The following is a 13,057-nucleotide window of genomic DNA, read 5'->3' as shown; positions in this document are numbered from 1 at the left end:
AAACCTACAGCTCTTCTCTTCAGTCTCTCTTTGGACTCTTCAAAAATATTTTTGATTTTGACTTGGCAGGCAGATAATGGATTTCCCACATCTGTATCAGTGGGTACCAGATGGGATTGGATATATATGATCTTGTATATTATATTGATTATATATTATATATATATATTGTATATATAATTGATCAACTCCAGATTGTGTTAGATGAACAAAACGTCTTATGTGATCCTCATCCTTCCATTACCAGATCTTGCAAAAGAGGAGAAAGGAAGTCATTTTCTCAGTTGAACAGGACTTTGTAGTGACTCATCCCAAGCCAGCTCCTGTGCAGATCTATGATTACTATGTTACAGGTAGGTCTTTGTTTTAACCAGAATGAAGTGTGGGGAAGGGACAGGGAGAGCAGAAACTGTACATAACTTCAGAGAGACAAAGAGCCAATTCTCATGGAACTAACATTCCTCTGAACTATGTTAGGAATTGGAACTGGTGCCAGGGAAGAGACCCATCTCATTTCAGCGAGCTTGGTTATATGTTTAAGATGAAAGTGGGCATGACTGGAAAGCTATGAAAATGTGTTTGTCAGTACTAAGGAGATTTCAAGAATCTTCAGCTTAAATATGTGTAAGGAAATGTGTATCCACCTCCAAGGAAATAAACAAGAAGTGATCTCCAGGGTAATAGAATCATAGAATCCTTACAGTTGGAAGGGACTGTTAAAGGTCATCTAGTCCAGCTCTCCTGCAATGAACAGGGATATGCACAACTAATGAGGTTGTCCAGGGCTTGATCCAGCCTCACCTATAAGGTTTCCAGGAACAGGGCATCAACCACATCTCTAGGCAACGTGTTCCAGTGTCTCACCACACTCATTCTGAAGGACTTTTTCCTTATATCCAACCTATATCTACCATCTTTAAGCTTGAAGCCATTTCCCCTTGTTCTATCACCACAGTCCCTGCTTAAGAGTCTGTCCCCTTCTTTCCTGTAGCTCTCCTTGAGTCACTGAAAGATCACTATCAGGTCACCTCAGAGCCTTTTCCAGACTGAACAGTGATGACAACTATATCATGATGTTCTAGTAGTACAATAGCTTCCAGCTCCTGTTTATTTCCCAAGCTGCATGTATTGGTGTAGAGGCACTTCTGCTGGGCAGCTGGTCTTGTCACTTCCTTAAGGCATAACTCCTTAATCCCTTTTAAATACTTCCCTTGATTTTTCCCATTGCCTTTTCCTATTGCCACAACAGCTACTGCCTTGTCATCAAAGGATTTTGTATGTGATGCAATGTTTCCAACACCTCTCAAGGCAGAGGGTTCTTCAAGGTCCCTGTGTTGGAAATGTCCAAGTAATTTTTGTCAGGACGGTATCTCTGATAAAAGCAGAATTTATTCGTGATTTATTGTGGGCGTCCCGCAAGCAGGAGCATGCCTATGGACACAACATGACAGCCTTTATACCCTGTTTTCTCCCCCTTGCCTCCCCCTCCTCCCCTGTTTCCCCACTGGCTGGGTACTCCAGGTTCACAGTCATATCAGAAGGTTTACATTTGTTAATTACTTGTTAATTTATTTGTTATCTGGTGTCAGTCCTGTCCTCCTGTTTTTTCCAAGACGTCTCAGTGCTCTTCTTGTCATGTTGATACGGTGATTTTCTTTAAAGTCTTCGTTAAACAAAGGGCACCAGAGGGGGAGTGGAGGGGGGGAGGGAGAATGATGCCAGGCCTTCCGATGTCTCTTCAGGCACTTCCTCCATCATGCCATGACTTGTTCTCTGGTTTAATCAATCTCGTGCAGGATATTCTTGCAGTGTGTATGACAAAATATACATATATACACCTATATACAGAGAGTGCATTCCTGGGGAAGGTTCATCTAGAGGATAAGTGATGCAAACTATCAGAGCCCTCCCCAAGTAAAGTAGAAAGACACCCAAAAAGAACTATGAGCAGAGATTGTGAAATAAAAAAATATTATCCAATTCTAATGCAGAAAAAACATTTGATTCCCACACCTGCCAGCACCCTGTCCCTCTAATCTAGCTATGCTCTCCTATACTGCATCATGGAAAGGCTTACTATTCCCCCCATTCCCCTTCAGACCTAGTTTAAACCCCTCCCAATGACCCCCACTAAGCCTTTCCCCAGGAACCTTTCTCCTTCTTTGAGAAAGGCAAACCCTACCTGGTGCCCACAAACCTGGTGCCATATAAGCCATCTGACTGTCAAAAAGCCAAAATTCTGGCAATGGCACCACTGACAGAGCCAGGTGTTTAAAGATGAGGTCGTTTGATGTATTCACATGTCCTTACTCAATACAGGAGACAGAGAAGAAAAGATGATCTGTGCATTCAATTCCTTTAGCTGTCATCCCAAGGTCTCGAAGTCCGTTTTGATAGCTCTTGATGCACATGTAGCTGCTTCATATCTCCCAGTATGGAAAAGCAGTAAGGGGCTGCGGTCTGATGGCTGTACCATGCTAGATAGTTTTCTGATGACATTTCCCACCCAGGAAGACAGCAGACTTTTCTAAGAAGGGGATCTGCTCAGCATACTGGACATTCAGTTCACTGTAGAGAAGAATCACCTGCAGCTAATATCCATCTCTTGTTTTTCAATGGTGTAGCCTTAATGTTGGGAGAAGGCTTTTTGTGGTTTGGTTTCATTAGTTTGTCTAGACTGAGTGGATTGTTATCACCCACAGATGGGCCTTCCACATCCAGGGCCTCATACCTGCTGTACAGAGGCACCTGGGGGAGGGGGGGGGAGAGGGGGGAGGAGAGGGGTAGGAGAGGGAGGGATGAAGGTGGAGAAGGCCAGGAGGGCTTTTGTACTTGGCTTCAAGCACGAACTTGCTTCCACCTGCTTTTTTCCTTTGTGTTCTTGCCTCCAGCCTTGCAATTTTTTCCTTGACCTGATGTGATACAGATAGCCTTGTGTTCTGTGTTCTTTCCCTTGAAATAACCTGTCAGTACGTGGGTGAATTGTGGTTTGTCCCGCATGACACTTTTTAATCTGTATATTTCATCCTGTAGCCTCATCACAAGTCAGAGCAGATCTTCTACCTGCTCACACCTCACGCAGCTGTTCTGCCAGGGAAAGGCTCATTCAGACAACATCCATCCAAACACAGAGGTTTGGACAGCTGAGCAGCTGCTTCCGAACTCAGTCAGGGTTTCAGTATCCTTTCTGGCAGGGGCAGACATCCTTGCTCCCCTTCGCGTGGATACCATGACAGCCTGTGTCCGCGGAGGGTGACAATCCTGCACACAATCCTGCACAATATGACGACCCTGCCCTTTGCGGGCGATAACCGCCTAACGAACTTCTGTCTCTTGCACGCCTGCTTCTCTCCATCCCTGCTCGAGCCGCTCTCTCCCGCCCCCTAGCGGCAGGTTTTGTACACGCAGGAGGTTCGGCCGCTGTCACCCCTGGCTCCGCCGCACCGCGTCAGTGCTGCCGAAGGTCAGGGACGTCTCTTCGCAACGGCTTTTTTCGCTATGTGTACCTTTCTGTAAAGGCTACCTTGGTGCGAATTTCTGCTGTGAAGCTGACTCACACGAAGCCTTTGCTTTTTCCAGAAGAATATGCTGTTGCTCAATACACATCACTTTGCAGAGACGTAGCTGCAGAAATGGGCTAATGATAAGTGAAAGTAAGGTAAGTGAAACTCAGGAAAAACAAAAACAAGCAGCAACGAAGGGGAAGCACTGGGGAAGGAAAGTGGAGAGAACAGTTAGTAAAAAGAAAGATAAGAAGGTGAAATATAAAGTAGCATGAACGGAGGAATTGGAAGGATGAGTAGAGTGAGGGCTCTTCTTGCAGGAAAGGAGCCTTCACCAGGCTTTCCAAGAAGCAGTCACAGTGGACAGATCCTGTCCTATGTCACGTGCTCTGTGGACTACATTTGTGGACCACTTTGCTGTTCATAGGAGGAAATCAGCCCCCCTACAGGGTGAAAGCCAAAGTGCAGAAAAATGGAAACAGTGGAAAATTCCTGCAGAGATTCCTCAAAAACATCAACTCTTATTAAACATTACCTACAGCATCTCTCAAAGCCTGTGTGTTTAATGGGCACATTTCACACGAACTTAAGGAATGGAATCCTAGCCAGTCAAATTGTATTCTGAGGAGGACGTTTGATGTGACGTGAATCTCAGAGGTGTGCGTTGACCAGTCAGATGTACAATGTTGTCACACTGTAGGGGGAGCTCCAGGCCTGCATGCTGCTCAGTTCAGCAGTTATGCTGGCCATTATCTGTTGAGCAATTATCTGGGTATGTAGACACAGCTTGCTGATAGTTCTTCATCCATTTTTTGTGTGTTTTGCATGGAATGGGCTATCTATTCAGCATCCTGAAAGCATATTTTATATATTTTATATTCTATACATGCTTTTTTTTCTTTTTCTTTTTTTTTTTCCTTTTTTTTTTTTTTTTTTTTTTTTTCCTTCCATATTGTGTTTATTTTCTTTTGAATTTTCCCCTGTAGGAGAAAGTTGAACAAGTGATCAAGCACCCTATATTCTTCTGTCATTAAGTCCCAGGAAGGGTTATTTCACCTTTCTAAGCACGGTGGGATGCTGTGATGTTGTTTGTACTAGTATCTTACTTTCTGTTTCCTTTCATAGCAAATCTCTCTAGATCTATACCATAAACCATATATACTTTTTCAATAAAACTACCTTTTATACTGGGCATTGACTTTCTTTCAGTGTCACAGAACCTACATTTCAATGACAGTTGGCTTTATGATGGCTGGCTGGGGGAGAAAGAAGAGAGAACCATTTCTGTCCTGAATTTCGCCTCCTGCCAGCTGTAACTGATAACCACTGATAACTACCACAAAATGCAGCAGGTGCTGCCACTCAGCCTCTCATCTCTGTAGTATAGCTCCTGTTTCCCCTGGCTGTTGAGCAGCCTGTCACTTTTCCCTGGCCCTGCCAAAGTGTTGCCTCTGCACCTTTGACATGAAAGTATGGTTTTAGGGTTAGCATCTCTGCATCATGCTTAAGTAGAAGAGCAAGTAATGAAAGGCACAGATTTCAGTGAAGGCTTTGTGGCCAGGTCCCAGGCCTCAGTCACAGAGCCATGCCAGAGTTCCTCCACATCTCAGAGCTGCTACAGCCAAGATTGACTGAGGCTGTGTTCAAAAGAGCTGGTAAGCCTCAATCATCCTGCCCTGGTATATGAACTGATATGATCCTCCCTGCCTTCCCATATTGGCTTACTTCTTCCTGTTTTTGTTACACGTAGCACCAGGGTAGCTTCTGCAAGAGCAAAATGCTCTTGGGCTGAACCAGACCAGAGTCACGGGATGGATAGGAATGTGAACTACCAGTGTTCTGGCATAGTGGAAAGAAGGACAGAGAGCCCTGGCTGGGCAAGAGATGAGGGTGGAGAGCAACTGTGTACTAGGCAGTAGGAGGGCTCAGGATGTATGAATATGGCTGGTTTTATTCAGAAACAGCAGCTCCACAGCAACCCAAACTCACTGAGATTAGACTGAAAGGTGTGCAGAGGCCACTGAGCTCAGGGCTCCACTGGGGCAGTGTCACCCTGCTGCCTCTGGTGCATCCCTGCCTCTTGCAGGGAGTAGTGGGTTTCTCAGGTCAGAGAGGAACATTGGAGTCTGAAATAAAATCACCTCAGCGCTCATGGGTGGTTATTATGAAACAGGCGAGAAGCCAATGAGATCCAGTCCAACACCTGGTTATTTATAGTATTCTGTAGGGTAGCAGTTGACAGGCTGTCCTTACCACAGGCTGACCATCCACTACAACCAGGCTCAATGCTGGTCCCTGCAGCACATATTTGTTGCTTCAGGTTAAGACTACCTGATGCAGTCTCAGTAGGTATGACCAGCTCCTAAACAGGCATAGTCCTGAAGCAGAGGGATTTCAGTAAATATTCCATTACTGATTAAGGTCCTTTCCAGACTTTGTCCTAGAGAGCTTAAGTATGTCCCAGTCTGAAATAGTGTCAGGTTTAAAACTATAAAGTAAATGAGTCAGAAAACATCTGTACATGGAGGACATTAATGTTCCTCAAACAAGTCTGATTATAACTCACCACAAGGTGTCCCCAGTACTCTGCGTATCATTTGGATTTTGTCCAATATTTTCACACTTAACAAATTGATTTCAGAAGATATAGTGGTTTGTGATTTATAATGTACATTAAAGAAGATTAAAATGAACAAAAGAGAAGGGGGAGAGGAAAAAGGGCCTGTCATGAGAGAGTGTAAATAATAAGTGCAGATGAGAACTGTTAAGGGCTTGTATGTAGACTGAAAGGAACTGGAAAAGGTGTTCATTTCATTGGGCAATTTGCTAATGATGCATGTGGAAATAGAGCCTTGTGTTTTTTTCAATGAAAGTGACTCTCCATGTCAACATAGAATTCTCAATTCCCAATTCCCTTCCCAAACCAGGAGTTTGAATGTTGTTTTTTTTTTTTTAAAGTGTTTTTTTTTTTCTTGTTTTCTGTCCATTGTTGATTTTATTGTTGGTGGTTTGGTTTTATTTTTCCCAAAAGGGTCTAAATAACTTAAGAATCAGTGGGATTTGTGCTTCTGTGTTAAGTCCTGAAGATATCAGATGTTTGATTCTCTGCAGACAGCAGGGTATCCAACTACTCACAGAATGTATACCAAGTGTGATTTTCAGAATTGCAAAGGGATTACCATCCAGGATCTGCATGATACCAAGCTTATAAAAAGACATTTCATTAAGTTTCACGGAGTTTTTATGTTATGGGGGACTTTTCATGTTACAGGGACGTTTTATTTTATGAGAGATGAAATTGCTTTGAGCAGGGTGCAGATTTCTAAACTTACAAAAATAAACATTCACTGGAAGAAAGAGGTAGGCAAGTGAGGCTGTGAGTTACTTTCCTGATACACCCCAAACTGTAGAAAGTGAGCTATAATCTAACTTGCTACACTAGCATTAGACCATAATGAAACAAGAAAAACCAGTACTTACAGCAATGGGGTTGAAAGAGTGAGTGGGTTGAGTAGGTGTGTATATAGAACATGCATCTTTCTTGGGGATTTGAGGCCAACTAGGCCAAGACTTCAGTATCCCACATGGAACTTAAAAAAATACTCCTCAGTCTGGACAGATGTTACTGTGCTCAGTTAAACATTGTTTTCCGGGGATAAACAAGATCCTGACAAAAAAAAAAAAAAAAAAAAAAAAAAAAAAAAAAGCATTTTTATCATTCTTGGCTTTTTAGATCAAACCTGAAGTATTAAAACATCAAGAACATATTTCCCACTGCAGACTCTTCCTTTAAGTACTGAAAATGCAATATTTATATCCTGATTTTAGCTGGTGGTTCCAACAACTAATTGCTGTTTGCAATCACATCTAATAAACATCATATGCTCAGATTCTTCCTTCAGATTTTTACATGTAGACCAAGTTCTCCTTGGCTCCTGCTCACATAGAGAATAGCAATATTCCTTAAAATGTGTTCCAAGACCTCCCAGATTTCTAGAACCTGGATAACTTGTTTTAGCTACAGGCTTCATGGCACATACCTTACACTGAAGATTTTTTTTTTTACTAGGCAAAACAAAAGCACCCATTAGAGTATCATTTCTTCTTTCATAGTCCAATAATACTATAGTGTCATAAAATGTCAGAGAGTATTATAGATCTCAGAAGACCAGAACTGTTTTAGTTCTGGCAAGATATATGGGCTAGGTAGTTAGTTTCCCTAAGAATGAGTAAATAAAGCCCATTGGCCCCAGAGGTGCTCTTGGTTTAACACGCTTCGTGTTGCTTGACTCAGTTTAAAAAGCTATCAAGGAGCAGAAACAGACACAAGTGACCACTGAAACTGTTGTGCAGGTCCATGGACTGAGTCAGAAATGACTGCAAGAAATGGGAAGTACAAAATTCACTACAGTGAATTCACTGCCAGTGCCCTCATGCCTGCTCTGCATTTTACAGATCTCCTGTGAATTTGTGCATGACTGTTAAAGGTGCACTAAAAGCTGTTCTGAAAATTGGACTTTTATGAGAAAAAAATGGCTAACAGAAGTATAATCACATGAGAATGTCTGACTAAAGTGCTCTGTCATGCTTGCTTTACCTGTGCTTAAGCCTTCTTCGTAGAGTTTATTTTTGTTACAGGACTTTGCTGTTGATGAGCTGGTACTGAAGTATCAGCTAAAGGCTGATGTGATCACTTACAATGACCACATTTACTCTGGAACCTGAACAAGCGACACGTAAAAAAGTTTAATGTAAACAATGGGCCTCACCCACAGTGCGGATATCAGGATACAAAATCTAGAGAAGGACATATGAATCTCCCCTAGGAATGTGATCTTCAGTATGGCAATATTCTCTTGCTGAGGTCTCTCAATTTATTATCCACTACTGTCATTAGTAAAACAAGTCCTTAGCTCATGGCATTCTGTTGCTCATTTTTGAATCAAATTCTCTGTGATTCTTGTAGTGTCAGAAGTTAATAGTGCTAAGCTCTTAAACAATGGCACACCAACTCTGTATGATTTGTCTTATTTTTCCAGATCCTGTTTTTACTTGCTTAGGTTTTCTGTCAAATATGAAGTGTGGATAATGAACAATTAATTAACTGATCAGAGAAGACCAGAGATATTCCAGGAAATCTGTCAAGAAATGATAATGTGTCAAAATGCTTTGAGGAAACTACTCAGCCTTGCTTTCTGATCATTTCCCTATTGAGTTCATTTGCCACCCACTTGGTGGGCAATTAGGAAGGCAGTGGTGTGTATGTGTACCCCATACATGCTTGATTCATTATACAAATGGCATGGCCTTATCTGTGGCACCAATATCTGTGAGAAGGACAGTATCAGAAAAGGATTTCTTGAGGAATAAGTTCATAAATATACAATTATTTATTTTTAATCTTTCTCACATGTTCAATTTTAAATTGTTTATTCAGAGTTACTAAGAAATGTTTTGGATCCCCTCTTTTTTTTTTCTTTCTTTCTTTCTTTCTTTTTTTTTTTTTTTAATTTATGGAGAAGCAAAAGATTAACAGTTAGTCCTGCAACTCGATAGCAAAACACAACTTCTTTCAGCCTTTCAGCTCAACCGCCTAAAGATTGACCTTTTCAAGGTCAAGGAAACCTTAAAGCTAACATCACATTGGATACAGGACCCCGAAACTGCCTTCTAGGAAACTTCTCACTCTTCTCCTTTCAGATATTCCTGCAAGATAATCTGATGATTTTGCTCTGGAGTCTTCATTCCTCTTTTCTCCTGCTCCCCTGCTGGGCCAAGAAGAAACAATCTGAAGAATGTGATCTCAGTCCTGTTCTCACACTATAATCCGATAGATAAGAGAGTGAAAAATTCTTATTTGAGAGTGAATATAGGTAGAGTAGGTATGAACAAGGTGCATTGAACTGCCATATCAGCATGATACGAGAGTGACCAACAACTGTTTTCTCAGCTTTTGCTTTTAGCATGGGCCTCTTGAGAGCCAGTGTATGAAGTTAAGTTCATTGTCCTGTTTTTTTCTTTGAAGGCTTAGCATTACTAGAAGAATTAGAACAAGATAGTAAAGAAGCAAATGTCCTTCTTGAGTTTATTTACCTTTGGTGAAAATGGTTCCAAAATTGCTGAAGACTGCTATAACAGACAGTACTAAGAATATCCAAATGCACTCACAGGTGCATTTTCTTCCCCCAGAAACAGTGGACAGCTGAGCTGTTAAGAGACAGCTATTATCAAGAAAACTGAATACTAAATAAGAGAAATTAAAATGAAATTAGAAAGAAGTATACCAGAACTGGGTTAAGGTTATTAGAACTGCACAATTCAATATCCTTATTTTAGTCAGACAAATACATGCACACACACTTTAAAATTTCTTTGTCACCTTTGCTAAGTGTAACACAAAGTAAAGTACAACAACAGCAAAGCAGCAAAATCATAGGATGCAGCAAGTAAGGACATGTCAAACACAACAGCAGCATGCATAAAAAAAAGTAGGAGAAAGACACTGAAAAAATAAAATAAATAAAATAAAATAAAATAAAAAATATTAAAAAATCCTAGGTACACAGAGATCTCCACATACCCTTACCTCCACAGCCATCCCTTAAATGAAGTCTAGAAATTGATAGATCCTGTTTCACCCCTTCCAGTCACATATTGCTTGTGCCTGAGCCCCCCTAGATTGGCCCTGCCATCCTACCAGGTGCTCAATCACTGTTTCAAGCTGTGACTTAGCATTTCCATTACTCTAGGCAACACAGTGAAGATTGCAAGGCTTATAGGAATCTTTGCAGAATAAAGCATGCTGTGATTGGAATTTATCAACATTTCTGGTGGTCTTTAACTTACAAATTGCATTTTTTGTGTTAGTTGTTATGCATCAAAATAATATATTTTAAACTGGTGGAATGTAGCCTTCAACAATGTGATGGAGGATGAAACACTCCTGAAAAAAAAAAAAAAGAGATGGTAACAATGATGCCTTCAGGCAAGGTAAAGTGCTCCTGTAACATCTGTTTGTTACTGACCTAGTTTCTTACCCTATTTTCATATTATAAACCTTATCTAACATTGAGCTATTTTTTTCCAAATGTTTCTTGGAAAAAAAAATAGAATAATATTACAGCTTTAATTTAGCAGGGGAAATAAGTAAGAAATTTGAAAGACCAGATGTGGAATAGCCAAAAGATTTGCTACCTGTAAAGGAAACATATGTAGCCATTTGTTTTCAAGCACAATGAAGTCAAATCCACTGCTACCATTAAGTACAGAAATCCACTTTGCTTGAATTTTAAGAAATTAGCTTTAGATATTTTGATTAGAAGCAACCATTTAATGTGATATGGCATAATTTAAATTCTTTGTGGTCAACGCTTAAGGTTCAATCAATCACTAGGATTTTGTTCTGGCTTAGGATAGGATCTGATTATGGAAGATGTTAACTATTTAAAATCTCTTTGATCTTGTCAGGTGTGCAGTGTCCTCAGACATTTTGTGAACTCTCTTTGGAAGGAGTGTTGTTGTTTGAGGAAATACCTTTACATGGTTAGCACCAGGACTTGGTTTTGAACATGCAGCATTTGAAGCAGTGGTTAAATTGTGGTGATACAGACGCCACAACTGTTGTGATCAAAAGATATAGACAGAACATGTTCAAATAAAAGAGAGATCTCTTATCAGATCAGCTAGCCTTGTTGAAAGAAGTAGCCAGTCTTTCAAGTCTGAAAAAGAACCAAAATCTTTCAAGCAAATTTCAGATAAATTGTTATGAGCTTAATGACATAAGAATCATAGAATCATAGAATGGCTTGGGTTGGAAGGGACCCCAGGAATCATCAAGTTTCAAGCTCCCTAACACAGGCAAGGCAACCGGCCTCCAGATCTGGTGCTAGATCAGGTTGCCCAGGGTCCCATCCAACCTGGTCTTGAAAACCTCCAGGGATGGAGCATCTGCAGACTCTCTGGGCAACCTGTTCCAGCACCTCATCACTCTCCCTGTAAAAAACTTCCCCCTGACATCCAATCTAAAACTTCCCTTTCTGAGCTTAAAACTATTCCCTATCCTATCCCTTTCCACTCTTACAAAAAGTTGATGCCTTTCCTCTTTATAATCCCCTTTTAAAGGCTGCAATGAGGTCTCCTCAGTGTTCTCTTCTCCAGGCTGAACAAGCCCAGATCCCTCAGCATGTCTTTGTAGGGAGGTGCTCCAGCCCTCTGATCATCTTCATAGTCCTCCTCTGGACCCTCTTCAATAGCTCCACATCTTTCGCATACTGGGGGTTCCAGAGCTGGACACAGTACTCCAGATGGAGCCTCGTGAGGGCAAAGCAGAGGGGGACAATCACCTCCCTGTCCCTGTTGGCCACCCCTCTTCTGATGGAGTCCAGGATACTATTGCATTCCAAGCTGCAAGAGCACATTGCTGGCACATGTTCAGCTTGTTATCCACCAGGATGCCCAGGTTCTTCTTCACCAGGCTACTGTCAAGTTTTTCTCCCAGTCTGTATACAGATCTGGGATTACTTCTACCCAAGTGCAAAACCTTGCACTTTGCTGTGTTGAACCTAATTAGGTTCACACAGGCCCACCTATGTACCAGTTAGTTTTCCTGAGCTCAAGGTTGGTTGGTTCTTGTAGAACAAAGTGAGCCATAGACTCAACAGTGTAATAGTCTTTAGGTGCTGTGGATGGGGATGCATGTTATAGGACTGTTCTTGTGTTAAAGCAGAAGAAACATACAAAGAAAAACTGTGGAGTCCTTATCACTTATCAACATCATAGGAAGCTAGGATCCACACACTAGGTAGAATTGGCCTAAAATATGACAGACAACATCAAGACATTCCTTTTTGTTTTCATTATCTTCATGTGTAGAGACTTCTCCATCTGTCCTTGCATTCCACAGCAATATTTGGGTCAAAAAGTCTTTGCATGATGTAGCAGAAATGCTAAGTCATTGCTTGAAAGAGTGATTGAGCACCTGATGGGAAGGCACAGCCAGCCCACAGGGGAGTTCAGGTTCATGCAATGCACCTGAATGACTGGCAGGGTGGAAGGAGTGCTTCTGCATTATAATTAAGAACCATATCTTTAGAAGGGGAAAAGGACTTAGATCAGCAGGATCCTTGGATCCCAGTTGAATCTAAGAATAAGACGAAACTAAGCAGACTAAAATCCAACTGGAGGACCTAGGAACTTCAGATCCTTTAGAAATAAGATCAGTAATAACTCAAAAAATGAAGGAAGTCCAGGATAGACCATTCACTCTAGGAGTGGCCCTCTGTCCACACCACATTACATATAACAGCGTGCCTGTATACAGCTGCTGAATGTGTGGATCTGTTACAACGATTTAGGCAAAAACCATTGGTGAGAATACCAGCTTGGCTTTTGAGATTATGAACATGGGGGCTGAAAATGTGGTTATTAATTGATCCAAGATTTCTAAACCTGCATTCATTACTGCACATCTGGCCATCAGGCAAAGGCTGTATGCAACTGCGATAAATAATGAGGAAATCCATTTGCTAATTCATTGGATAATGGTAGCGTGTAGA

General features: G+C 41.3%; 1 protein-coding gene and 1 long non-coding RNA gene across 2 annotated transcripts in view; one reads left to right on the top strand and one right to left on the bottom strand.

Annotated features, from left to right (window-relative positions):
* LOC128089848 (ovostatin-like) overlaps nt 1-4,333 on the top strand; it is a 34,691-nt gene extending 30,358 nt beyond the window's left edge. The window contains 2 exon segments of the mRNA XM_052701651.1: nt 248-353; nt 3,580-4,333. Of these exon segments, the coding sequence (XP_052557611.1) occupies nt 248-353; nt 3,580-3,641 (168 nt within the window). The 3' untranslated portion in view covers nt 3,642-4,333.
* A 4,660-nt stretch (nt 4,334-8,993) lies between these two features.
* Nucleotides 8,994-10,167, bottom strand: LOC128089849 (uncharacterized). Its single transcript, XR_008210703.1, has 3 exons — nt 10,090-10,167; nt 9,597-9,710; nt 8,994-9,268 (listed from the first exon to the last, which is right to left on the bottom strand). It is a non-coding gene; the product is annotated as an uncharacterized LOC128089849 (long non-coding RNA).
* Nucleotides 10,168-13,057: the final 2,890 nt, after the last annotated feature.

Source organism: Tympanuchus pallidicinctus, unplaced genomic scaffold, assembly GCF_026119805.1.
Source record: "Tympanuchus pallidicinctus isolate F22 unplaced genomic scaffold, pur_lepc_1.0 scaffold40, whole genome shotgun sequence".
Lineage (NCBI taxonomy): Eukaryota > Metazoa > Chordata > Aves > Galliformes > Phasianidae > Tympanuchus > Tympanuchus pallidicinctus.
This window is presented reverse-complemented; position numbering and strand designations above follow the sequence as displayed.